Raw genomic sequence first — 27950 nt, forward strand, 5'->3', positions numbered from 1 at the left:
TATTCTACATTTTTAATATTTCACTTTTAAAAGTACAGATTTCCTTTACAAATGTAACCAATTTATTTTCTTAGGCCCCATTCACACACGAATCGGCCTGCACGTACAGCTCCGTGCTGCGTGCGGGGCCGTACCAAGTAGCTGCCGGGAAGGACAGGTGCTGCGTGTGATTAGAATGCAACCCCCGTCCTTCTCTATAGGGCTACGCGGCCATACGCCCCCCTACGCTCACCTCATTTGCAGGTCCGTAGGGGTGCAGGTTTTCTGGCCGGGACGCATACAGGATCCATTCCGGCGGCGTATGAATACGATCACCCGCACCCCTACGGATATGTGGCATGTGAATTGTATTACTGAGGTGCATGCGTCTTGCAGTCAGATTTGTGTTCATTGAAGCTTTTTTTTTCCTGTTAGGAGCCATCAGAATGAGGACGGGTGAAGGAACTTGTGAGGAGGGGACATCTTTAGAAGCATCCCTTCCAGAAGAGAGCGTGATTATAATCAGCGATGATGAGGGTGAAGTGTCGGCACTTGGCAACTCCGTGCTGCTGATAGAAGAAGCTGCCGGTAAGTATTTACGCTCATTTATCCGTGCCAGTGTCCTTCATATGCCTTTGTATGCAAAGTGTGACTGGCTATAAGCAAATTTATAGCTGATCCCTGGCCAAAAAAAACCGAACTCCCACTCTGTCCAACTTTAGCTAATTGCTAGTATTTATTCTGAAATTCTGTTTTATTACCTGAAATTGAGATCACATGACAGGCCTGGTCCCACATCTTCTGGTCTGTTGTGTAGGAGAGGGCTTCTTTCACTGCCCACGTCACACTTCCTAGTGATGTAGATACTGCCTATTGGCGAATTTGCAGCAGTCCCCTCTATTGAGATAGCAGCCATTAGGTAACCTCTGTGCCTGAACCACAAGCTTTGGGCTTAAGGACTCCTAAACACAGAAGTCTGTACACCATAGAAAAAAGGCCAGATCTGTGCACATGGGAGCCACAGGTGTTGCGTACACCCCGTCTGTACAAATCTATGACAGGCTGTACCCTGGTAAACATGTATGCCTCTGGGTGTATTCCAAACCTGTACACGAGTATATGCTTGAAGGAATGTTCAGCTTACAGCCACAGCCTCCCATTAATTGGACTTCTGTGCCTGTGTTAATTAACCCCCAAAACAAGGTAAAGCTAAATAAAGGTGCAAATACAAGTATTAAAAGTGAGCTATGGACCCAAAACTCTGCATATAGCGGGCTATTGCCGGCTATATGCTGACAGCGCACTGCATTTGAATGATACCCTGCTGCCTGATTGACAGCTGGCTCTGCCTCTCTAAAAGGGGGGCCAGCTATTCCCACCCCCTCCTGTCTGTCCCTCCAGTTAGTGTTGGAGGAACTGAAGTATGGGATCAAAAGCATTAGGTGACTGCGCTGTGAAAAATAACACAAGGTGTGACTTCTTCTTTAAGACTTCATGTTCTGCTTATAGCAAGACCAACTGCGACTGGCACTTGTTTTCTATAATCTTTATTCATTTCCCATATTTTTGAAATCCTTCAGAAGAGTCCTTCGCACAAGAGAAGAGGAAATTGGAAGTGCTGGATGATGAACTTGCTATCACCTACAGTAAAAAGGGCCATGTGCTGCCACACGCCAGATATGATTGCACATTACATCCTTTTATGTAAGGAGCACTCAGTGGAAACAGTATTGTGTCAGAGGTGTGCAGTGGGCTGTAGGTATGACATGGCTGTCTGTGTTTTTTTAGGCGTGTGGAGAATGAGACCGAGGTCCCCATGGAGCAGAATGCCAGCTTCTGTTCTGAATGTTACTGCTACCTGTGTGACAAGCCTGCTTCAGAGGTAAGAAACTTTCCAAATCTAATTCTATTTCCATAGACATCTAAGGATTGAGATCTTCAACTCTGCAGTGTGAAAGACTGGACTGGAAGCTGCAGGGCTAATGTGGAAGTGACCTTCAGGTACTGGGCTCTTCTGAAGGAGCTTTCCAAACCCCATTCTGGTAAAAAGATGGCCGCAGAGTACTTTCCAGGTCCAGTGCCATTGGCATTGCCTCAGCGCTTGCCCTGTCTCTGAAGACTCACTCCAGTGGGGCCGATCAGGCTGAGCCCGGGGAGCTACCTCATTTACTTTGTCGCGGGGTGCTTTTGAATTTCCCACTTTCTGACGTTTTCACTACGGTCTTGTATGACTTGGGCCTCATTCAGACAAGCAAATGAGAGCCAATAGGCTGCTGTGCTTCAGGTGCGGTCAAACGCTGCATCTAGACACAATGTCCCTAATTTGGATCTGGCAGTGTTTGGCCTTAATCAGGCCACCACCATTCCAGTGGAGGATGCACCTGTTCATTAAAAGGCATCTTGCCACCACTGCAGTTGATTCAATGTCCTAGAACATTTGGAGAAAATAGTAGTAACTTTTAAGCTACAGTTTTGATAGGCTGCTGGATGTTTCCTGTCTCAGCTCAAATTCTGACTTGTCATCTGAATATATCTTGTGGTGCCCATGAGTACCATTTTTACCCTCATGTCAGACCATGTGGCGCCTCCTTGGGTCCTCTGCACAGTTAAAGGTTTTGTACACTTTTAGATGTTTCAAGTGAAGATATAAAATGAAACATTTTGCTAAAGGTAAGATGCCGATTGGTTGCTGTTGTCTATTATATTTAATATATGTTGGTATCTTTTGATGTGACTACCTTGTACTGAACACTTTATATTGATGTTTACCTTTTTAAACATGGTGTTTTTCCGGTCGTGATGATGTCACGGGGAGGTTGCAAAACTCTCTTCAAGGAGTATATATGTAGCTGTATTGACATATACTGACTTGTTACATTGTCACCCTGATGAAGGGACCCTGTGAGGTTGACGATTGGTCCGATTAAATGGACATCAAAGATATTTGCTGAGTGCTGGTGATTTCTGCTTTTTACTGGTTGCTGTTGGCAACTGCTCCAGATTCTATTTGCTCCAGTTTTGATAAATTCCCCCCATTATATTTTAATGTCAAGTTTCTGTGCTATCTTTCAGTGTTCCTCATGGACGTGTACCTCAAGCTGCCATTGCAATGCCCACAACAAGAGCAAGTACTGGAAGGAGCTCCGAGACACGGCTCTGGCTGGGGTCCTCACCATGTTCCAGCTGGATCTTACTGAGATCGATACCGAACTTAGGGAAGGAGGTGATTATGTCTTCTGATACCTTTACTATGTAAGATGGGGAACGATCTAAAAAGGATGACATCCATATCATTTCTCCCCTCTTATCTAAGCGATTGTTAAAATAGGCTGTGAGCTTGTTTTAACACTCTGGTTTCTATGACCTGTGTCTCTGACTATCCAAGAAAGCACACTGCCACAAAAATATTGTCTTTGGCAGACAAAAGAAATCCAGCTCTGTGTTAGTGATCTTTGTTTTTTTCAAATGCAATCAGCACAAGTAACTGAATTTAACTTGGTATCGGCCTCTTGTAATCTGCTGTACAGCAGAGCTGAGGGTGGTGGTGGTAGAAGCAGCACACGGGGTCATTCAGGTATGTTGCAAGTGTGCCAGGTAAACGTATCGGTGTGCTGCTTCTAGTCATAGGGTGAAGAGGGGCCAGACATTTAAGTGAATGTAAAACTGCAGCAGAGAAATATCAGGTCCCTTCCCTTGCCAGACAAGGCAGTGCTGTTTGACAGCTGTGTAAATATCAGGACAGAATGGACTTTAATACAGTAAACTCTGTTATCCGGTCTTCAATTAACCAGAACTCTCACCTAACCAGAAAAAAGGAAATTCCCTGTGTACTCATTGTTTTGCTGATCTGCGGCCTGTATTGTTCTGGAACTGATCACGTGACTATTTGTCTTAATTTTCTTTTGATGACTGCATTTCAATATTAATATGAAGTCAATACAGAGTTTGTTATGGTGTGGTATGGGGTGTGGTGCGGGGTATAGTGCGGAGTATAGTAATGGGATATAGTGCAGGGTATAGTATGGGGTATGGCATTAGTTAGATCTATTTTTTAATAGTAACTCTCAAGCAACCAGAAACTACATTTTTCCCCTTCGTCTTCCAGAACAGCTTACGAGAAATAGGCTCCGCCCCTTTTAGTAGGAAACGCGTCACCCCTAGTTGTTTTAAAAGGCCCGCCTCTCTCCTAGCGCCTCAGTTTTTTGTGTTTCCTCCGTCGGGGAGACATGTCACCGGGACAGTGGGTGGATATGGAAAAGGTACCTCAGTGTTCCCTCTGTGGGACCCTTGTGAGGTTCAGAAGTACCTTAGTAGGCCGCCGGTACCGCTCCTCTGACATTTGGGGATTCCCCACCGGATCCTTCGTCCTCTTCAGTGCCCGGGGATGCGGCCTCAAAATTGAGGCTTTGCAATCTCCCGTTTAGTGGCGATCTTCTTTTTGGGCCTGAATTGGAGGCCATATTAGAACGTACAGCTGATAAGAAGAAGTCTTTTCCAGAGAAAAAGTAGAAGCCCTTTCGTAGATTCTTTAAAGGACCCAGAAACAAGGGTCAGAATATGAAGGGGGAACAGCCCAAGGGGATTATTTTTAGTAACCCTCCCTCCCAAGCTCCAAAACAGCAGTGACTTCTGTGTGAGGGTGGGAGGAAGGCTAGCAGGGTTTCTTCCTCGTTGGAGGGAGATTACTTCCAATCATTATATCAATCTAATCCAAGAGGGGTACAGGTTGGAATTCTGCAGCCACCCACCCCATCGTTTTTTGATCACAAATCTCCTGAGGAACGCATCTCGAGCAAACGCTCTTTGCCTTCTGTTGGGAGAGTTGGTGGATCAAAAAGTGCTTATTCAGGTTCCGTATCAGGAGAAGGGTCAGGGCCTGTACTCTCACATATTTGTTGTGCAAAATCCGTCAGGGAAGTACAGGTTGAGCCTAAATCTCAAACTCTTGAATTTAGCGATCAGGTACAAGAGGTTCCGCATGGACTCCATCTTTTCGGTCCAGAACCTGTTGCAAAAGGGTTCCTTTTTAGCGACTCTAGATTTAAGGGATGCCTATCTCCACATCCCCATTCACAGGACGTCACAAGATTTTTTATGCCTGGTGGTAAGAGTAGGTCAGACAGTGGTACATTACCAGTTCAGAGCACTTCCTTTCGGGCTGTCCTCGGCCCCACGCATTTTTACAAAAGTTTTGGGGGAGGCAATAGCTACTTTACGGCTGCAGGGGATTTGCATCATCCCCTATTTGGACGACTTTCTACTGTCCGCCAGCTCAGCGGCTCAATGCACCAGAGACCTGGAAGTTACACAGGTTTGGTTGCAGGAACTGGGATGGGTAGTGAATTTACAAAAGTCCAATCTTGTCCCCTCTCAAGTTACGGTGTTTCTAGGGTACATCCTGGATACTGTGGAGCAGAGGACCTTCCTTCCGGAAGAAAAGATTCTGAAAGTGGGAAATGCGGTAAGCCACTTACAGACGAATTGTCCCAGATCCTTAAGGGAAATCATGTCTGTGTTGGGTCTGATGACATCCTATCTACCGGCTGTTCAGTGGGCAAGATTCCACCAGAGGGGTCTGCAGGGGTTCCTGTTGAGAATGTGGGACCATTCACAGGATACCTTGGATGCTGCGGTTATTGTTCCTCCTTCCGTGAGGAGGGGGCTTATGGTGGTGGAGGAACCGAAGTTCCCTGTCAGGGGTCTTCAATGGTCTTTTCCCACTACCATAAGGTTGACCACGGATGCAAGTGCCAGGGGATGGGGAGCACACCTGCAAGATCGGATGACTCAGGGACAGTGGTCCCAGCGGGAGGCAAGAATGTCCTCCAATTGGAGGGAGCTGAGAGTGGTTTTGAACGCGGTCCTGTCGTTTCAAGATCAGATAAGGCATCACCATCTGCTAGTGCTCTCGGACAATACCACTGTGTGTTACCTAAACAAACCGGGGGGAACCAGGAGTTCTTACCTTCAGTCGATAGCGAAATAAATCTTCTTTTGGGCAGAAGTGAATCTGGGTTCCCTTTTCGGCAGTGCACCTAAAGGGAACGCAGAATACTCTGGCAGACTATCTGAGTCGGTTTCAAGTTCTCCAGGGCGAATGGAGCTTGGATCAGGAAGTCTTTGACCTCCGGACTCAGAAGTGGGGTTTACCGCAGGTGGATCAGTTTGCTGCACAGGACAATGCAAAATTAGCCCACTTTTTCCCCCTAAATGCAGCAGACAACGCAGTGGCATTGGACGCCCTATCGCATCCATGGGGTTATAGTCTGTGCTACGCATTCCCACCCATTCATTTAATTCCGAGGGTTCTACAAAAGTTCTTTCTAGAACGGACAGACTTGATACACGTTGGCCAATTACACATTGTTCCATTCCGAAGTGGGATTTTTGTCACTGATCCTACAGGGTCTGATGATTCCCCCTTTTGAACCTCTGTCTGATCTTGCGATTAAGATTACGTTGAAAACGGTGTTCCTGGTTGCTATAACCTCAGCTAGGAGAGTTAGCGAATTGCAGGCTCTGTCTGTAAGGGAACTGTGCTTGACGGTTTTTGAGGACTGAGTGGTCTTGAAGACGGATCCGGCTTTTTTACCAAAGGTTTCGTCAGACTTTCATAGATCTCAGGAGATCGTTTTGCCTTCATTTTGCAGTAGTCCGGCTAATCAGAAAGAGGCAAGTTGAAGGGTGATGCTGTGTATTCAGGAGGCTTATGGGGCTAAGCAGGTTAGTGTTCCACCTTTTTTAAATGCGCACTCTACCAGGGGATCGGCCACCTCGTGGGCAGAGAGAGCTGGTGCCACTCCGGAGCAGATCTGCAAAGCCGCAACCTGGTCGAGTTTTTCCACCTTTGTCAGACATTACCGGCTGGATTTGAATGCGGCAGCAGAGCAGACGTTTGGGAGAAAGGTGCTCCAAGCCGTAGTCCAGCCCTAAGTGGGTAAGTTCTTGTTTATCCTCTCGTAAGCTGTTCTTACGGGAAATTCAGAGTTAGACTCACCGGTAACTCTCTTTCCTATAGTCTTCCAGAACAGCTGGATTCATTTGGTTACATTTGGTTATGTAAGTGGTGGCGAAATGTGATTTCAATGTGATATTCTGTTGTTGTTTTGGTTCCCGTCATTACAGGGTCTTCCTACGTTTCTCGATACAACTGAGGAGCTAGAAGAGAGGCGGGCCTTTTAAAACAAGTACCGTGTTTCCCCGAAAATAAGGCACAGTCTTATATTTTTTTTGGCTCAAAAAAACACACTAGGTCTTATTTTCGGGGTAGGTCTTATTTTTTTTTTTTAATGTGTAACAATCCAAAGTTAATGCAAATCCAAATTAAATAATCAAAAATGGCAAAGTTAAGAATAGGGTGATCAGGGCAATCAGGGGTGCTGTAGCTTTCCAAAGGCATTTTGGTAACCAGAATGAGCGAAGCGCGCTTTCACTATCGATTCCTCACAGGCGGCTTGCATTTGCTATCACTCGCGCCGGCTCCTGTCACAGGCGTATAGAGGAGGCATCGGCTTATGCGGCTCTGCTCCTTGCGCTGCCGCCTCGCTTCCTCTAGCGTTGGCTTCGTAGGCACCGCTGATTCTCTCCCGCGGCGCTTCAGGTTTCCCCTCATGCCACCACCGGCCCTGGGAAAGGTCGCAACTAGGTCTTATTTTCGGGGTAGGTCTTATTTTCGGGGAAACAGGGTAGGGGGTGACGTGTTTCCTACTAAAAGGGGCGAAGCCTATCTCTCGTAAGCTGTTCTGGAAGACTATAGGAAAGAGAGTTATCGGTAAGTCTAACTCTGAATATCCGGAGCCTACCAATCCCTGTGGATGCCGGAAAACGGGGGAGTTTACTGTACAAATCCCTTGGCAGGTAACACAACTCTTTTATAAGTGTATTTCATTTATTGCCTGGAGTTCAGCTGTAATGATCTTGTTCTTCCAGTTTTCTCCTAGTTGTAACCACCATTTCTCTTTTTGTTTGCCTCAGGGAACCAGCTGCAGCATTTCCTATCCGAGCTGTCACAAGTGCAGCAGAAGTACAGGGAGGGTGCTATCATGACACGGGAAAGTACAGCAAAGTGCTTTTGTGCCTGCCACCGTGACAAAAGGAAGTCCAGTTGTTACTCCTGTACCATGGCCCATGTACCAGTACCTGTGCACAAGTAAGAATAATAAAACAAGTGTACTCGGTTACTGTTTATATTCCATCATCTTGTGTGTTCTCTTTTAGATATTTTCACCTAGTTTTAGGTTATCATAAAGTTTTCTTATGAGGACTTCTGAAACAACTTTTCTGTTGTGGCATGTTTATCCATACATAGATTTGCCTGCTAGTGATAATTGCATTGCCAGGTAGTGCAGTCAGCATCCATTCGGAGTATCTTCTATAGCAAGGATTAGAGGAAAATATTAAGAGCCATTGAACCAATGCAGAATCTGGATGAATACACGCACGATGTAGTACAAAATTCCTTGCCACTCAGCGTTAAAGGAGATCTATGAAGTGATTTCCGCTCATCCTGATAGTTAGAGCCGACCTGTGACAAAGAAGCTGTCGCAGGTCGGCTCTATCGATCAGGAAGTGAGCAGAAACATGCACCGATACACCCACTTTCCGATCATCTCCCTACAGTGAGTGGTGACTGTCAGTCATAGCTCCCCGCAGGAATTCCCCCCTCTCCTCTCCGATCCTACCAGCGCTGAGTGGAAGAACGGACAGGGGAGGGGGTGGGTACAGCTGGCTATGCCTCTAGATAGGCAGAGCTCCCTGTCACTCACCCAGCTTGGTGGATCTCGACAGTAATGTCGGGATCCATCCTGGCTGCGTCGCTCACAGTATATCGTGGGCAATAGCCCGCTATATACTGAGCTTTGGGTCACTGGAGGATGCTAATGTATGTCCTCCCGTGACCCTAAAGAGAACTATGGGGAAAAACACTTACCCCATAGTTCTCTTTTAATGATTAGTAAAGAGGAACAATTTAATCCATTAACGGTAAAAAGCAACACACACACACCCCTATGTTACCCATTTCCCCATCTCTCCTCCCCTGCACAGCCTACTATCTCCATACCTCCTATCCCCCCCCCTTTGGAAAGTATTTCTCCTATACTGTGGAGACAGAAGGGGCCCACGGTTCTCTCTGTATTTACCCCAAAGTTGTGACTATCTTCCTGTTTACAGAATCTTAGGAAAAACCAAAGTGTTTCCATAAGAAACGCTTTGGTTTTCCATATAATTTCTCCAGCATTGGCTGGTTATCACCAGCTTTCTCCAGCATTGTCTGGTTATGGTACTGTTGATGAATAGCCAGCGTATTCCTTAATGTTCTACTTGTGTGCACTGTACCTGGAAATCTTCTATAAATTATCAAAGAAAAAAAAACCCCCAGAAGCCCCTGATGTATAAATTCTGGAAGGTACCAGCTATTCTAATTTCTAACACTCCTCCTGCACACTTAGTCTGGTAACTATTAGGGATGCAACGAAATTTCAGCCAAAAATTGCACTTTTGGCCATTTGCCGAAAATTCTGTGTATCCCAGCTTTTCTCAGCGCTGGGTGTTGGTCTGTGCCTTCCGATGCAGCGCCGGTGTCCAACGGGGAGGAGAGAAGCTTTCAGGATGGAGAGTGGCGCTGCGCGCAGACAGCTGTCATTGTTGCAGGAGGCCGAGCGCACACCTCCCGGCCTGGCCTCCTGTGTCAGGATGGAGAGCGGTCCGGGGCGGTGACCGCTGCGATCTGTTACAGGAGGCCGAGTTCTCCTCCCACACCTCCCGACTCCGCGCCCTGTGTCAGGATGCCGAGCAGGGCGGTGACGGCTGTGATCTGTCACTGGAAACAGAGCTCTCCTCCCACACCTCCCGGCTCCGCCTCTTGTGTCTGGATGGAGAGCGGTAATTGGAGGAGAGTGCTCTGATCTCACAGGAGGCGGAGCTCTCCTCCCCCCACTGCCTGCCCCCTTCTGTGACAGCCGATTCGATTCAGGATGGAGAACGGGTATTCATACACTCGCCAATAAGGTGAACGTTGAGTGTTTGTAAATAAGTGGACATAGTGTGCTTACTATTTCCCAGTTATGAATGAATGGGAAGTGATCTACGTCACTTCCTGTTCATTCATGATTGTGGACATGGTAAACATACTATATCCACAAGTTATGAATGAACAGGAACACTCAGTATAGACGCTTCCTGTTCATCTATGACAGGGACTGCAGAAAAAGAGATGGAGGGCTCTGTTCTCAATCTCTTTTTCTGTTTTATAAGGGAAATATTAGGGGTCTGTTTAGACCCCTGATATTTCCCCGAAGTCCCTGACAGTAAAGTAAAAAATAAATGAAAATAAAATAATTACATTTAAAAAAAAAAAGATTGGAAAAAAAGTAATTTTTGGTTTCGGCCTTTCATATTTTTTATTTTCGGTTTTGGTCTTAAAATTCCATTTCGGTATATCCCTAGTAACAATGTTGCTAATGGTTATAGAGATATTATTCTGACTCCGATCGTTGTGATAGCGAAATATATCCCTTGCTGAGACCTCTATGCCTGGCCTGTATAAGCAGATATACTCACTGCGGACAATCCTCGTCAGATAGCTGAACTCGTCAATACCGATTCATTCAAAAGAGGTGTTTATTCTTTAACATCAGGTTACAGCAGATGATAGGAACAGCAGTTGAACGGTTATAGTATTGTGCGGTCAGAAAATGATGCCTTTCCTACGTACTGTGCAGATTACCTGTGTGTCCTTGTTACATGTGGCTTTCAACTGTGGCCATGACACAGGAAGTACTGCACACAGGAAGAAGGAAGGGGCGTACACTAGGGGGAAATACATCGTCACATGAGGAATAATTACAGAAAAACATGTACATTACAACAAAAGGCCACTAGATGGCAGCATAGGATAACACATGAATTTAGCTATGAGAAAATAGGCAAATCACACTATATAAATTCTAACCTATATAACAATGCTAATATTAACTGAGGCTATGCATCTCATATTCTATGCCCCTATTGGGGCGGCACAGATATGACCTATTTCTTTTGTCACCCAATTGGGGGCAGGATTGATTTTGTTTTAGGGCCAACTTCTGGCCGAAGTTTTATTTAACATAATTGAACAATTTGTATGGAATTGGACCATAATGGTTTTAAAGACATTTAGCCTGAACATTCAGCCCTGAAGAAGGCGGGCCCCTTGATATCCCTGAAATGTGTTGCTTTTTCAATTTACTTGAGGAAGACAAATGTTTGGTGCTTCTTAACCCCTTAGTGACCAGTGACATCCACAGTGCATCACTGGCAGCGGGCCCGTTTAAGCAGACTCCTGCGGGGATTCTGTTTACAATTGTAAAGCCGACTCGGGGGCAGGGCCCTCCTTACCATCTTGTCTTGAATTGTATTGTGATTGTTAGAGGTGCACCAAAATGGAGATTTTAAAACCGAGTCCCTAGTGATTGTAATGTCTTCCTTATGTTGTAAAGCTGCGCAAACTGTTGGCGCTATATACATCCTGTATAATAATACAATAGAAGCAATCTGGCGACTCAGCTGTCGCCTGATCGCTTCTCTGGGCCAGTAGGCTGGTGATGACCTGTAGGGGATTTTAAAGCGTCATCTATGGACTTTTTGGGGTACTGAATTTTGTCACAGTTTCACGGACGCACACGATTTTTAAAGTGGGCATGTTGGGTATACTCATCTTTGATTTTTAAAAATGGTTATTTAATTTGTTTTTTGGGGGCATTTAAGTGCATTTTCACTACATTTTGGGGTTTGATAATACGTTGCGCTAATTTCGTGCAACATAATAAAATTGCAACTGCCACCATTTTATTCTGCAGCGTCATGGGTTTCAGAAAATATATAATGTTTGGGGGTTTGAAGTCATTTTCAGGCCTAAAATGTGGATTATAACATGGGTACAAACAACGAAGAAAAAAAAAAAGCCTTGGTCACTAAGGTGGTAATATCGTGTGCACCTGGTTCCCCTTTGTGGGCATAGGACCTGCTGAGACAGAGGTACTGCGCTCTTCTACAAAAACAAAACAAACTATGCACTCCCAACTAAAGTTTCAGGATCCGGTACCTCTCGCCTACACTCTTTCAATAGAAAACGGTCCTCTGATGCATATACTGCATTAAAAAAACTAAAAGTGGAAGCTTGTACCTCCATTAGTCATCTGCGTTGTGCGGCCTTTATCTTATCTATGAAGAGCCCCAACAAGGAAACCGCAAATAATTTATATTGTGATAGTTTGACAAAATTTCCCAGAGTTTAAGAAATTAGACTTCACAGGAGTTGTATGTCCTGTCAGCTGCACATGATTTAAACATATCATTTAAAAATATTGCACTGGCTCCACCTTGTGGCATCCCTAAGGTAATACACTTAGTATCGGGCAGCTTGATTTACAAATAATGAAAACCACCTTTAACCACTTCTCGGCCGGCCGTTGTAAAAAACTCTCCGGGAGCTCTCTAGATTTGAGCGGGCGTCTATAGATGTCCGCTCAGCCACGCCCCCTCGCGTGCGGGAAAGTCCTAAAATGTAAAAACAGGCAGCGATGCCTGTTAACATGCAAGCGACCTGCCGGCCATATTGCCGGCGGATCACTTGTATAAGGTCCCGGTATGTGCGCCCCCCCCCCTCCGCGGCTCCCCCTTCCCGCTGTCACGCTGGTCCCAGGCTCCGCTGTGCCCGGTGCGAGCCCGGGACCAGCATAGTGCCTCTGTCACAGGGGATCAGAGGGAGATCGGTACACGAGCTCCCTCCGGTCCCCTCTCCGCTGTAAGAATGCGGAAATGATGTATATTACATCACTTCCGCATTCTTGTGTCACTCTCCAGCTTCAGATGCTGGAGAGAAGCTGATGAAGCAGATCTCTGCTTCTTCAGGGGGGTCTTAGGTGACATTAGGGGTCTTGGAGACCCCTGATGTCTCCATAAAGAGGACCGGTCACATCTTTTGCTATCACATAGGGGGATTTTCTTAGCCCCTATGTGATAGCAATAAAGTTAAGTGGGAAAAAAAATTAGTTTCCCCCCAAGAAAATGTAAAGTTATACATAAAAAATAATGTAAAAAAAAAGACGCCCCCCCTCCCCCCGTACGTACACGCATGCAAACATGTAAACGACGATTGCGCCCATTACGCCACACATGTTACATATCGTCGCGAACGTCAGAACGAGAGCAATAATCATTGTTTCCTAATATGTAATGGAAAAACGTTTTTTTTTCAAAATGTTTAATAATCTTTCCTTAATATAGTAAAAAAGAAAACCCGTAGTGGTGATTAAATACCACCAAAAGAAAGCTCTATCTGTCCCCAAAAAATGGTATAAAATTCATTTCAGTACAGCGTTGCATGACGGAATAAATGTCAATCAAAGTACCGCAGCGCTGAATACTGAAAAATGGCCGGGCCAGGAAGGGGGTCTACACACCTGGTCAGCAAGTGGTTAAAAAAACATAGGCTTAAATGTTTTTGATTTCTAAGTGATATGTATTTTTTGCTTGCAAAACAGTTACATGCCAGTATACCAGCTGGTGACTGAATACTTGAACAGAGCTGAAAATCAACACCCAAAGACTGCTGCAGTGATGTTGCTCGGTGCTGCCAGAGAGATTCTCCTGGAGAGGATTCTGACGAAGTAAGTGTGTTTTGCTTTTTGTGGATCTTTGCATGTTGCTCTATGCCGTGGGCGAACTCTGTAGTTGTCATTCATTGGCTGGGCACCTCATGTATAGGCACAAGAGCACATGCATAAAGGGACAGTTAGAAAGTCATGGTAGAAATCTAAGAAAATAATTATATTCAGGGCAAAGTGACAAGATATTGTGAAAGCCCCTGCCCCACCCACAAATGCTGACCTGGGCTATGCCATTCCTAACTTTGCTCGATGGACCGTGTTTGCACCTGTGTTTTGTGGGTCATTCATATAATGCAGGTCACAGTATTCTTTGGAGTGTTGTCTTCATAACGCTGTAGAGCACCCTAGCTGATCGTAGGTGAGATTGGTCATATGACCTTTCGGGTCCCGAAGAAAAGAAAGTTTAAGGGCATATTTGTAAAACACTTCTGCGTTTTTTTATAAACGGAATTTTAAACAAAATTTAAACCGTATCAGTATGGCAACCAGGGATGCACCGAAATGTCTGCCGCTGTAGTTCGAAAATGGCACTTTTGGCAAAATGACGAAAGTGCGGTACATCCCTAGTTTCTCTCCCCCCGCTGGGCGCTGCTCTGTGTTCCCTCAGACGCAGCACCCAGCGGGGAGGAGAGAAACTGTCAGAGGAGGCCGAGCGGTGCGGGGGGGAGAGCACTGTGAACACCCGGCATATCAGGAGGGCCGGGCTCTCCCTCCGCACCGCCCCCCCTCAGCCTCCTCTGACCAATCAGAATGGAGAGCATTGTGGGGGTGGTGTCAACCGTGCGCTGTCACAAGAGTGGTTAGCTGTCAAAATAGACTGAGCTCTCCCCACACCGCCGGCTCAGCTGTGACAGCAAGTCAGGATGAAGAGCGGTACAAGCAGTCAGTGATCGCTGACTGTTTGTAAATGATTGGACATAGTATGAGTTACTATGTACCAGTTATGAATGAATAGGAAGTGCTCTACATCACTTCCTGTTCATTCATGATTGTGGTTATAGTAAACATACTCTGTCCTCAAGTTATGAATGAGCAGGAACACTCAGCATAGAGGATTCCTGTCCATTTATAACAGGGGCTGCAGAATAAAAGATTGAGAACTCTGTGTCCTCAATCTGTTTTCCTATTTTAAAAGGGAAATATCAGGGGTCTGTTTAGACATCTGATATTTCACCGAAGGCCCCACAGTAAAGTTAAAAAATACAAATATTTAATAAAAATAAATAAAATATTAAAAAATTTATGAAAAATAAAATATTTTAAATGTTTTGTAAAAAGGTTAGAGAAAAAATGATTTTTGGTTTCGGCCTGACAATACCACTGCTTTATCAATGAGCCATGTATTGTGCTAATAGTGCAAGGTGTCCATTCTGTATATGAAGCAAATAGTTCTGCAAACACCTTAATGTCTAATGTGACTCTTCTCATTGTGTATCCATTTTTCTTCCCCCCCCCCCAAAAAACAGCCCGTTTCCATTGCCTGATACAAATAGCAACGTGAAAGAAGCTACTGCCAGCTTAATGTCAAGGTATGTCTGATGGAACTGCTTCTTTTTTATGATTTATGTCTGACAGGGTTGACCGTTTCCATTGCCTGATACAAATAGCAACGTGAAAGAAGCTACTGCCAGCTTAATGTCAAGGTATGTCTGATGGAACTGCTTCTTTTTTATGATTTATGTCTGACAGGGTTGTGGCTGATGAAAGATCAGTCTGCCTCACCTCCCCCACAGCATGGAGTCTTGTTTGTCTTTTTGCAGAAGGATTATCATTCCTCCTGATGCTTTCCTTGTAATGTGAGACCCTCTCATGATGGCTTCTGTAGGTTTCTGGAGTTGAGACTTCGGTGCTGCCCAAGCAAATAGAAAGTTAGGGTACTTCAGCTTGCTTAACCGGTATTAACTGGTATTTCGGTATCGAGTACCGATATTTTTTTTTTCCGGCCGATACCGAGTACCGGAAGTCCCATTCAGTAAGCCAGGTGGCGTGTAATGACTCGCACCTGGCTTCCTGATAAGCCGGGCAGCGTGTAAAGACTCGCCATTCTGCTTCCCAATTAGCAGGGAAGCCATCCCCATGCTTCTCGTCACTAGGTGACGAGAAAGCATGGAGTCTGCTTTCTGGCCAATCAGGAAACCAGGCGCTGTGTAATGACGCAGCGCCGGCTTCATGCTCCCTCGTCATGCAGTGACGTGCGTGCGTGCACCTAGCCTTTGCTTTTTCTACCCTCTCCCACAACTAGGAAGTTTGGGGAACCTCAAGTATCTTCCCAGTTACGGCAGAGGAGACAAGCGGCTACAGGTAAGTGGGGGGGTGTTTTTTGCCTTAATTGCCTTAATGCAGAGAAAGTGAAAAAATACACAGCCTTTGGTACTACTTTAATATAAGAATTTGATTTACTCTAGTTTATAAATGTGTACGGCCTTTGGGTGTGCTCGGGGCTAATTGGCCTATTTTGGAGTTTAGTGAAATACTTGCTTCACGGTGAATAAAAAAAATAAAAATCTACATAAATGTATGTAAAGGTTTTAGATGGCGATAGCAGCTGGACTTCGGGTTCGAGCGTAATATAATGGAAGAATTTTGTATATTTTAGTGTTTTTGTCTTCTCTCAGGATTGTCTCCACGTTACAAAGGCACCTGGTTTTAGCAGATTATCCGAGGAACCTCTATGAGAAGTTCATTATGTTTTTTCAGTCCATCCCACTTCCTCCCCACTGCTACAATTTTGTAAACAGGTAAGTGGGTCTGAAGGCAGCTGATTATCTAGAAAAGGGCACTCGCTTCGTTATATTTAAGAGCACCGGTTTTCAACGTTTTTAACCCCCGAGGAACCCTTTAAACATATTTTTAAGATTTCAGGGATTCCCTGACATTTTCTCATTTACAGCTCATGATACATTATAGTTAGGGATGTCCCGATACCACTTTTTCAAGACCAAGTGCTGCTGATACCAATTACCGATACTTTTCTTTAAAGGAGAACTATGAGATGAGGGATTTCCACTCACCTCATAGTTCTTGCCGTCCTGTGACAATGAGACTGTCACAGGTCGGCTCAGTAGATCGGGAGGTGAGCGAACACATACCGGCGCTCCCTCACCTCTCGATCCTGTCACGGCTCTCTGCCGTGACAGGGGGAGGGGCTGGATTCCCCTCTCCCCGCTCCGATCTGCCAGCGCTGCCTGGCGGAACGGACGGGGGAGGGGGCGGGTACAGCTGGCTCTGCCTCTAGATAGGCAGAGCCAGCTGTCACTCACGCAGCTGGGCGGATCCCGTCATCTACGTCGGGATCCGCTCCGGCGTCTCAGTATACCGCGAGCTGTAGCTCGCGGTATACTGAGCTTAGGGTAACGGGAGGACTCTAGTTTGTGTCCTCCCGTTACCCTAAGGAGAACTATGGGGAAAAACACTGACCCCATAGTTCTCCTTTTAAGGGACATGTGACATTTTTTCTATAACGATACAGATTGATGATTTTAGGGCAGTTTCTTGCGGAGCATGTTCATAATATTTCCCACATCCAATCTAATATCTCAGTCATTGCTTCACATCAGCAATACTTTGTAGAACTTCAAGTTTCATTGGGGGGTAGTGGGACAGATTGGAAGAAGCAGGGGAGAATTGTTACTCTATTTCTGCAACCTGATCATTTTAAAGAGTTCTAATTCTCTCCTGCTAACTTGAATAGGTTAAATCAAATAATCCGTAGTATACTGTGCAAACTTGCGCTACACTGCAGAAATAGGTACAATTCTCCCCAGCTAACCTGAATAGGTTAAGATTTAACCTATTCAAGATAGCAGGGAAGAATTGTATTTCTGCAGTGTACCGCAAGTGTGTACTATGGCAGTGCCCAACTGACAACATTTGGACCTAATTATTGGCTGTTCAGATTGAAGCACTGTCACATAAGAGAGTTCATGTGCTTCCTATACCTGGAAACCCTGCTTTATTAGCGAGGGCTGTGGCAGTGCTGGGAGGCAGCAAGGGAGCATGGCTGGGTGTGTATACACATGTAGGGTGTGGGATGTGTGCAGACACTGTCGCTTTGCCCTGAATGAGCAAAGTTACATTCTTTCTTTTAGTGAGGTAGCTTTGTGATCTGTTAAAATGGAAAAGTACCTCTCTATGGACAGAGATGAAATGAGTTAACTGATCACTATGCACTGACATTTTGCGTTTTTTCCCCCCTATTAGCATGAATGTTATACGATGGGACAATTGTTTTCTCACATCTGTGTTGGCTGGTCAGAATCTGGCAGGAACAAGGACACTCAAAGGCAAGCGGGAAAACTTGTGTGAAGCGCTGCCAGTGGTGCAGTCCAGGGTGCAGAGGCTGGAGGGTGACCTATGGTGAGCACTCTGTCTTGTGCCGTATTCAAAACTGAATTTTAAGCGAAAATCGGAATGTCAGGATTTCGGTTTAATCCTTAAATGTCCTACCTTCATATCCTTCATATGCCCAGATTATTGTAGTGGGGTCATGAAGTGTTTGTCACTAGAAAACTATAAATCAATGTATTTATTTTTTTACTCTGGGAACTTCAGATATTCCTTTATCAGTATTGAGTGAAAACCCAGCGTGCAGCCTGAGCCCTAGAATATGAATTATAATGATATCTTCTCTATATCTTGCAGTTACCGGCAATTAGTACGTTACCTGAGAGCAGTGAAGTGTCCGGACCCCACTGGGTAAGTTCTGTTTCTGCTTTCATTTTTATTATGGAGGATCTGTCATCTTAATTCCTGTCCAATCTATCCTCCCTCTTTTTTCTTCATCGCTTTGGGCAACATTGTAACAGCAAGGAAGGGATGAGGATGGCGAGGGGGAAGATGGTTGTAAATCAGAGGCATGTTGGACACTGTAGACGAAACTTTTGCTGAGTAGCCAGACACACACCCTAGGCTAGGCTCCGGCCCATGGGCCAGGCCGACACCCTAGGCTAGGCTCCGGCTCATGGGCCAGGCCGACACCCTAGGCTAGGCTCCAGCATGTATACAAACTGTTGGCATTTTTCATTGCCAGTTTTCTAGCGGAAGCGATTCCCAGCAGTTAGAAAGCTACTTCATCACTTCCACATGCTCAGAAACATCCGTTTCTTGATCTCTCGTGTGAATAATGAACTTGGAGGTGAGCAGCTCTCAACATTTCTGGATTCAGAGCTGTCAAGAAGATGATTGAGCAGATTCTTACAAAAAATAAATGAAAGGTTTTAAAGATTAAAGTTTAATAAAACAATTACCCCCCAAAATTCTAAAAGCCCTGATATATGCACATACACATACAAATGCGTGTGCTGGGTGTGCTTGTGTTGAAAACGACGATTGCACCGCACGCACTGGAGTGAAGGCAATAATTCTAGGGACATCATTTCTGGTTAACTGTAAATTAAAGCGTCGCTTATGGACAGATGTGGGTGTCTTAGTTTTTTTTTTTTCCCTATTTCACAAGCGTGTGTAATTTGAAGGATTTGCTTATTTAGTATCTATTTAAGCAACGCAACCTCATCTTTTATATTTTACCAAAAATTGGGTATTATATTTTGTTTGCACAAAAATTAATGCCTTTGTACTGAAAATTTGAGTTTAATAAACAATTGCGCTAATATCGTGTGACAAAAAAAAAAGTGAACCTCCACCATTTTATTTTACATGGTCTCTGCTCTTAGAAAAAAATGTTTTGGGTGTTTTTAAGTCCTCTTTAGGCCTAAAATGTGATGAAAAAACTTGCACTGGCAGTAAAAGGGTTTAAAGCCATGGTTCTCAACTGGTGGGTCCAAAAGTGGGTCGCGACCCCATGTTCAGTGGGTCGCAGCATGCCTTGCACTGCACTCCCCCATAGCGCAGCGTTGTCACTTCTCGTGCCAAGCAGCTATTCAAAATATAGTGCTTGTCAGTGTCAGCTTGAGGTGGGGTGGGCTGGAGATGCACCCACGGGGGAGCTGGTGCTGGAGGTGCGTTGCGTTGCCAAATGCACCTCCCGCCCACAGTGAGGTGCGACTTGGGTCGTGTCTTAATGACCAAGGACAAATGTGGGTCCTGAGGTTATACAGATTGAGAACCGCTGGTTTAAAGTGACGCTAAACTCAGGATTTAAATCTTAATACATTTAAGTACCTGAACTATTACCAAAAATTTATCTTATTTGTGTATCACTCGGCTGTAGATCCTCCAATCATCTCTGAATTGGTGCTGACACTGTCCTTCCTTCTGGAGGGAGGCTACTTTTGTTCCCCATGGTCCCTGTGTGTGGTGTAGAGTAGTCACCAAGCTCGCTCCTGTGATGGACTAGAATCTCAGTACAAATTAGTAAACCAAACATGAGATTGTAGTCCATCACAGGAGCGAGCTTGTAGCGGTGACTACTCTACACCACACACAGGGACCATGGGGAACAAAAGTAGCCTCCCTCCAGAAGGAAGGACAGTGTCAGCACCAATTCAGAGATGATTGGAGGATCTACAGCCGAGTGATAAACACATAAGATAGATTTTTGGTAATAGTTCAGGTACTTAAATGTATTTTGTAAGATATAACTACGGAGTTTAGAGTCACTATAAGGAAATGAGCATGTATTAAAGAAATGTACTGCATATGATTTTGTTTATTTTGCCTTGACATATGGCTTCTAGAATCGTGAGAAAGTGCGGTAAAGTGTTGTTTTTGTTTTACTATTCTTCCAATTTGCCATGTAGGTTGGACTACCTGAAGCAGAAGATTGCCTTCTATTCGTGCAAGTTTGGCGATTTTCCTGGGGCGGCGATCTTCCTGCTGCAGACTAAGGGAATGCTGTGTCCTTTGGCCAAACGCCTGACGCCGGCCCAGTTTGAATTGTACCTCACTATGCTGCACACCAAAAGCTGCCTGCCGGGAAATGAGCTGGTGGCAGGTGAAGTTTGGATTCCTTGTAAAGGTACTGCTTGTGATGTGTCAAAAGGAGACAACATAGCATTCAACTTTTGCTACACAGGTTGCCCTCGGTTTGCGCTGGTTCAGTTTGCGCCGTTTCAAAAATAGCGTCCTTTTCAGCTGGTCACGTGACCGCCATTGCAACAACAGCTCTACCCAGTGTATCCTTCCTTCCTCGCAGAGGAGGAACTCTATACAACTGCAAGCTGCTAGAATATTAACAGAACAGTACTGTGCAAAGTCTCTGGTGGCCGGATTGGGGCACAGGTGGAGGATTGCGGCTCGGGAATGGGCTCTGCGCAATCAAAAAAAACATTTTTTTGTTGTTTTATCCTACCACAGAACAAAATAATAGAGGAAAAAATATCTAGAACCATTAAAAATAACCTGTATCCCCATATACCATTGACTTATGTTAAGGCCCATGTAAGAGGGCATTATTGCAACACTGCTGTAACTCAAAGCACAGCAAAAGACTTTATTTGACCTGCTTTGCCTGGAGTGCACCTCAATAGCACCTCATGCATCCAAGGAAAGGAAAAGAAACATCAGTACTGCCATCTATTGTACACTTCACCATTGAAGTATATGGGTATCTCCCGACCTGCATTTGACGTGCGTTTCAAACATAGGAAATCACCTGTCTACGTAAAAATCCTTAAAGCTGAACTCTAGTCAGCTTGTGAAAATGCCGTTTTAGTAGCTCCCGCCTTCTGTAGTGGGGCTGTAGAGTAGAAATAAAGCAATCCTTATCCACCATTATGGGCCACAGGAAGTCAACAAACTGCATGCGCAGCTCATGCTCGGCAATGTCCTGTGCCGAAATTATGTAACTTCTGTGTGCATGCGTGGCAGTTACATCATCTCGGCCCAGCCAATCAATAGACCGCAGACGCTGAACCAAGACGATGACTGGGTGAAGATGGAACCACTGGCATTGGAGGGGAGCGGGGACAGCCCATTGCTGGAGGGGACAGATGACAAGGTAAGTCGGCCATAATGTACTAATATGCTGTGTACACCAACCAGCGTTATGGCGAAAAACTCCAAAGTTTTTTCTACTATAGAAGGTGGGAGCTACCAAAAACACATTTTTACAAGCTGACCCAGTTTCAATTTTCAAAGACTGTCAACCTTTTTAAACTGCTGAGGGTTAGTGTATATAGGATTCAGACTCGCAAGCAGTTCAGAATTCACTTTGATTAGAGATATGTATGCATTTGAGTTGCTCCTGTTTTGCATTTCCATTGAGAGTTTTTTTGGATGCAGCAGAACAGTACATGCTGCATTTACCCAAGTGTGAAGCAAAGCCAAATACAGCAAGCAACATTTGGGAGTCTACAATCCCCATTGCCCTGTGACTTACACCAAGCACTTTGTACTTGCACAGGTCCTCCACTAAAGACAGGAGCTTTACTACGAACAGCTATTCGAATCCTCCACTGTAATACTGCATTGCTACGTGAGGTTAGTAATCTGTTAATGTGTCTTATGCTTAAAGGATGACTTTCACTAGAGTTACCCTCATTAGGGCCCTCAGATGCCTTCCTCCAGCAGCCCTTCCAAGTCTTATGCGTACCTGTCTCTACTCTGCCATGACCCTCTCTTTTTGGTCTGATGGATGGCTCGCTGCCACTTCACCCTCACGTCATTCCTATGAAAAGGAAGTCTACTAAAAGGGAAAAATATATATTAATGTTGCTTTGAGTTGGACGTATCAAAGGCTGCAGAACTCCACATATGAAGAAGGCACCGTGTCACAGCATTGTTTTAAAGCCATATTCTGTACATTACAAAGTGGTAGCTTTTGTCTCATTTGTATTAATAAAACAATACTTTGAAATGTAATACTTCTTTAATTGTCACTTTGTCCTGTTTCATTTAGCCCAAGTGCTGGAGTACACTGGTCCGCATCTGGAGTACCTGTGACTCTGTGTCAGAGGATGGGCAGCTAATTCCTAGGACGATTCCTGAGCCTGATAAATCCTATCAGCTGGTATGGTTCCATTTTATATTTGCTAGGGATGCACGGAATTTACATTTTTAGAAACCTAAATTGAGGCCAAAACCGAAAATGACTTATTTTTTCCAATTTAAAAATGTTTTTTTTTTTTTTTTACTTTACTGTTAGGGGCTTTGGGGAAAGAACAGGGGTCTAATCAGACCCCTCATATTTCCCTTTTAGCATAGAAAAAGAGATAGTAAATATTTACTATCAACCCAGTCATGAATGGACAGGAAGCCTCTGTACTGAGCTGCTACCTGTTCATTTATAAAATGGGCAGATAGTTAATATTTACTTTTATAAATGAACATGAAGTGATATATAGCACTTTCTGATCAGTCGTAACTAGGGACAGAGTAATTACTATGTAACCTCAGTTCTTTACAAACACTGACCGATCAGTACTGATCTCTCAGTGTTTGTGCTCCGCTCTGCATCATGACTGCTTTTCCCCCTCCCGCCTGTCAGTGGAGCTGAGTGCACTGCCCCGCTCGGCCTCCTGCCAGGTCTCTCCTCCCCCCACTGCCCCGCTCGGCCTCCTGCCAGGTCTCTCCTCCCCCCACTGCCCCGCTCGGCCTCCTGCCAGGTCTCTCCTCCCCCCACTGCCCCGCTCGGCCTCCTGCCAGGTCTCTCCTCCCCCCACTGCCCCGCTCGGCCTCCTGCCAGGTCTCTCCTCCCCCCACTGCCCCGCTCGGCCTCCTGCCAGGTCTCTCCTCCCCCCACTGCCCCGCTCGGCCTCCTGCCAGGTCTCTCCTCCCCCCACTGCCCCGCTCGGCCTCCTGCCAGGTCTCTCCTCCCCCCACTGCCCCGCTCGGCCTCCTGCCAGGTCTCTCCTCCCCCCACTGCCCCGCTCGGCCTCCTGCCAGGTCTCTCCTCCCCCCACTGCCCCGCTCGGCCTCCTGCCAGGTCTCTCCTCCCCCCACTGCCCCGCTCGGCCTCCTGCCAGGTCTCTCCTCCCCCCACTGCCCCGCTCGGCCTCCTGCCAGGTCTCTCCTCCCCCCACTGCCCCGCTCGGCCTCCTGCCAGGTCTCTCCTCCCCCCACTGCCCCGCTCGGCCTCCTGCCAGGTCTCTCCTCCCCCCACTGCCCCGCTCGGCCTCCTGCCAGGTCTCTCCTCCCCCCACTGCCCCGCTCGGCCTCCTGCCAGGTCTCTCCTCCCCCCACTGCCCCGCTCGGCCTCCTGCCAGGTCTCTCCTCCCCCCACTGCCCCGCTCGGCCTCCTGCCAGGTCTCTCCTCCCCCCACTGCCCCGCTCGGCCTCCTGCCAGGTCTCTCCTCCCCCCACTGCCCCGCTCGGCCTCCTGCCAGGTCTCTCCTCCCCCCACTGCCCCGCTCGGCCTCCTGCCAGGTCTCTCCTCCCCCCACTGCCCCGCTCGGCCTCCTGCCAGGTCTCTCCTCCCCCCACTGCCCCGCTCGGCCTCCTGCCAGGTCTCTCCTCCCCCCACTGCCCCGCTCGGCCTCCTGCCAGGTCTCTCCTCCCCCCACTGCCCCGCTCGGCCTCCTGCCAGGTCTCTCCTCCCCCCACTGCCCCGCTCGGCCTCCTGCCAGGTCTCTCCTCCCCCCACTGCCCCGCTCGGCCTCCTGCCAGGTCTCTCCTCCCCCCACTGCCCCGCTCGGCCTCCTGCCAGGTCTCTCCTCCCCCCACTGCCCCGCTCGGCCTCCTGACAGGTTTCTCCACTGGGCACCAGCAGCTGGATCGGCTCTGTGTCCCCTCCGTTCCCCCCTGCCTCTGCCAACACAGGCGGGGGGAGAGCAGCCGGGTTATGAGGGGTAGCCCCCTCCAGAAGGAAGGACAGTGTCAGCACCAATTCAGGGATTAATTTAGGATCTACAGCTGAGTTATACACAAATAAGATACATTTTTGTTACTAGTTAGGGCACTTGAATGTATTGCCCCCTGCATTGTGAAGCTGTGTGGTCCCTGCAGTGTCCCTGATACTGACCTCAGTCTTCTGATTTGTCTAGATGGTGATGGATATGTCGTGCTCTATTCTGGATGAGCTGCAGAGACAATTTAATGCTTTCCTGCCTCCTCCATTTCATAAGGTTTGTTGTGCTTTGTATTTTTCTTAAGGCTTTTATGCAAAGTTAGTCTTAGGCAAACTTATTTTTTATTCAACTTCACCCATCTCCATGCCAGAAATAACACGTGGAGGAACCGTATGGTAATCTGACAATCTCTTTTCAGTAAAGCAATGCTTAGTGTAGTCACACACAGCAGTGAAACAGGTTTTAGGAGGTCCTGTACTGTGGAAGCTGTGCTCCAAAAGGCATGGACAGGGCACAGGAGTAGTCACCAGTGTTGCCTGTGGTTTCACTTCAGCTAATCTTCTCCTATTACTGACTAAAGCTGGCCATACACTTTACAACCATCGGATGACTTTCGTCTTGCGAGGGTTGTAATTAAAAAATCGCCCCGCTGAGGTGAGGGCTTTCGATGACTGCAGTGCTGAGCGGGGAGTGTGCGCTTGCGCACACCGGCCCGTTCGGCATTTTGTCTTACGAGCACGCCACAAACCCGCCGAAAACCGTAAATTTTCGGCTGGTGTTCCAACATGCTCGTAAGACAAAAGACATGCGACCGTACAGTAGAAACGGTCGCACACCTTCCATACACCTGCCAATTATTATCGTACGATCGAGGGATCACCCGCGACTATCGTACGATAATCGGCAGGTGTATGGCCACCTTTTCCAATGGCTTGTTTCTGTGTATCTGTGTAGAGGCAATAATCATGTTAGAGGAGCAGGACTTTGTTTTTTCATGTCAAACCTGCCCCCTGATGACTGGTGTGGTTGTATTCAGGAATTTGTAGGATAGGCAGAAGAGCACAGTTCCACAGAATGGATGAAGCAAAAAAGGGGGAAGAGCCTCGTTCTGCAGGTCCTCTGGTACAGCTTTCTCTCCAGCAAGGAGAACAGGGAGCAGCACAATAGTAACATAACCAAATCCCACTCCAAATCTCCTGAGACTAGTGGGGGGAATTTATCAAAACGCGAGCAGACAAAATCTGGAACCGCTGTGAATGGCAACCAATCAGCATTTCTCTTTCATTTTCAAATCTTAACTGAACAAACTGAAGAGAGAAGCTGATTGGTTACTATGGGCAAGTGCTCCAGATTTTGTCTGCTCCAGTTTTGATGAATTCCCCTCTAGCAGTCGGTGAGAGCAGTACCTTAAATCTCACACTGCAGATATACAGCTATGAGGCTACAGAACAGGAGTGCTTGGCACAGGAAGTGAACTGCAATTTTTTAGGAGAAGCTTTAGACAAAAGGTAGATTTTTCCGGGTACTATTCAGACGCATTAGACACTAGATGTTCCCTACAAGGTGCAATTCTTTGCTTTTTAAAATCCGGTCCATTGCTGATGACCTGTCTCTGAATGCTATGAGTTGCTGACCTGGAACAAGCTTGCCACATCTGAAGTCAGCACTCCTTACCTGAATACTTTTTTTTGTTGGTGCATTTCTCATATATTACATGCATGCCTGTCTGGAATATTTAAGAAGCGAGATGTGCAGCACCAACTTACACAGCACAAGTTTCCTTTAACCTTTCACTGATCATTGAAATTGGATCTTGTTGCTATGGGTTACTACTCTTTGCTCTGCCCACTGAGCATGCAGTTCTTGTTGAATGGATTTTAAAGCACGAACATTTGGAAATGAGGAATCCCGGATAGTGATAATATTTAAAAGTAAATGGGTATTTATTGCCATTACGTTTACATTTCTATGCTCTTGCCTCCCCTCTTTCTTTGCTTGTAGCCAAACGGGGTCGCTGCGGAGTTAATCGTCATTGTTCAAGCTATTGTCCGCTTTATGATGACTGCAGCCCTCCCGCTGCCGCCCATGTTAGAACTTGTCTTCGCCTTTGGGGTGAGTTATAAAACAAGGGGACCAACCTGGTGCGTGCTTTTTTTTTTTTTTTTTACTATCGATATATCTCTCTATATTAGGGGTGCACCGATGCCATTATTTCAAAGACCGATTACGAGTACCAATAACGTTTCCTCAAGTATTCCGATACCAACTACAGATACCTTTTCTTTGTTTTAAGTCATGTGACAGTTTTTCTAAAACAATACAGACGATTTTTTTTTTTTAAAGATAATTTTTATTGATTTTTGCAATTGTCCGAGACACAACAATGATAACAACAACACCATCACAAACAACAATTGGGTCAACATAACATGATGCGCTCCTCCAGATCACGTATCTTCAGGCCATGTATATGCACAGACTTCCGTATCCTAATCGCCAAGGGCTCAATTGCCAAGGCAAAAAGGATAGGGGAGAGAGGGCAACCCTGTCTGGTACCCCGAAAGATACTAAACGAGTCGGATACCTCTCTGTTGATGCGCAGTCTGGCCACTGGGGCGTTATACAGAATCTCAACCCAACGAATTAAACGGGAGCCAAACCCATATTCTTCCAGTACACTCAGTAAATAAGGCCACTCAACACTGTCGAAGGCTTTTTGGGTGTCTAGCGAGATCACTGCCCTACCTTCAGACCACGCCCCCTCACAGACTATTGATTTTAGGACAGTGGTGGAGTGCCAGGGGTCAGTCCCAGCTGCAACCGCTGCAGCCCTGATAGTTCTGACACTGACTCCAGGCTGTAGGAGGACTACACATCCCTACATTATACAGCAATGCAGAATACCACCAGCTATAGAGCACTACAAATCCCAACATTACATTGTACAGCAATGCAGAATAATATCATGCTAGATACCCTGTGTGTCTCGCCAGGGCTGTGCGGGCAGATGCAGGGTCTCACCAGGGCTGCACAGGTGGGGTTCCCCAGTACTGTGGCGGGTCTCACCATGGCTGTGTGGGCGGGTGCAGGTGGCCGGAAGGAGAAAGAGGAGATGTGTTGCCGGATAGGCACAGTATCATATATACACAGTAATATATATACAATTACTAAGAGAAATTTCAAATCTGGCACAAGTACTTTTTAAAGGGACTATAGGGAGTGCCAGTCCATTCTAACGTGCAGGAAGCGTTGAAGCTTTGGTGGAACCTCTCACTATGATGGACCACCTCTGTGGCCAATAGGAATGTGCAGGAGGCAAGAATTGCTAAAACTTTGCCAGATTCACAATGAACTCTTATCAGCTGGTTATACATCCTCAGAGGGAGGTTGAGCATGCAGGAATGATCTGACTTTGCCCTGCAACTACCACTGTTGTGCAGTTGTAGTCACTTGACTGCAGAGGAGATGGAAGACTTTGAAAACCTTGTTTATTTCTATGGGGAACATTTCCAGTGGGACACCAGTTTTTACCCAAGAACGAGTATCCCGCTGTATTTACCAAATCCAAATCCGAATATTACCATGTAAAAAGTAGCAGTAGCATCATCATGCTGCTGTGCAGAGAGCGGAGTTGTGG

General features: G+C 46.2%; 1 protein-coding gene across 1 annotated transcript in view; it reads left to right on the forward strand.

Moving 5' to 3' along the window:
• The window catches only part of LOC108796175, a 47934-nt gene that overhangs the window by 12436 nt on the left and 7548 nt on the right, over positions 1–27950 (forward strand). Inside the window, exons 3-17 of the mRNA XM_018567614.1 lie at positions 415–567; positions 1560–1683; positions 1768–1861; positions 3052–3202; positions 7954–8128; positions 13503–13628; positions 15095–15157; positions 16244–16366; positions 17829–17984; positions 18270–18323; positions 20327–20544; positions 21931–22007; positions 22426–22536; positions 24509–24589; positions 26315–26425. Of these exons, the coding sequence (XP_018423116.1) occupies positions 426–567; positions 1560–1683; positions 1768–1861; positions 3052–3202; positions 7954–8128; positions 13503–13628; positions 15095–15157; positions 16244–16366; positions 17829–17984; positions 18270–18323; positions 20327–20544; positions 21931–22007; positions 22426–22536; positions 24509–24589; positions 26315–26425 (1806 nt within the window). The 5' untranslated portion in view covers positions 415–425. The remainder of the gene's footprint in view (positions 1–414; positions 568–1559; positions 1684–1767; positions 1862–3051; positions 3203–7953; positions 8129–13502; positions 13629–15094; positions 15158–16243; positions 16367–17828; positions 17985–18269; positions 18324–20326; positions 20545–21930; positions 22008–22425; positions 22537–24508; positions 24590–26314; positions 26426–27950) is intronic.

Source organism: Nanorana parkeri, unplaced genomic scaffold (assembly GCF_000935625.1).
Source record: "Nanorana parkeri isolate BGI_ZX_2015 unplaced genomic scaffold, ASM93562v1 scaffold1075, whole genome shotgun sequence".
Taxonomy (NCBI): Eukaryota; Metazoa; Chordata; class Amphibia; order Anura; family Dicroglossidae; genus Nanorana; species Nanorana parkeri.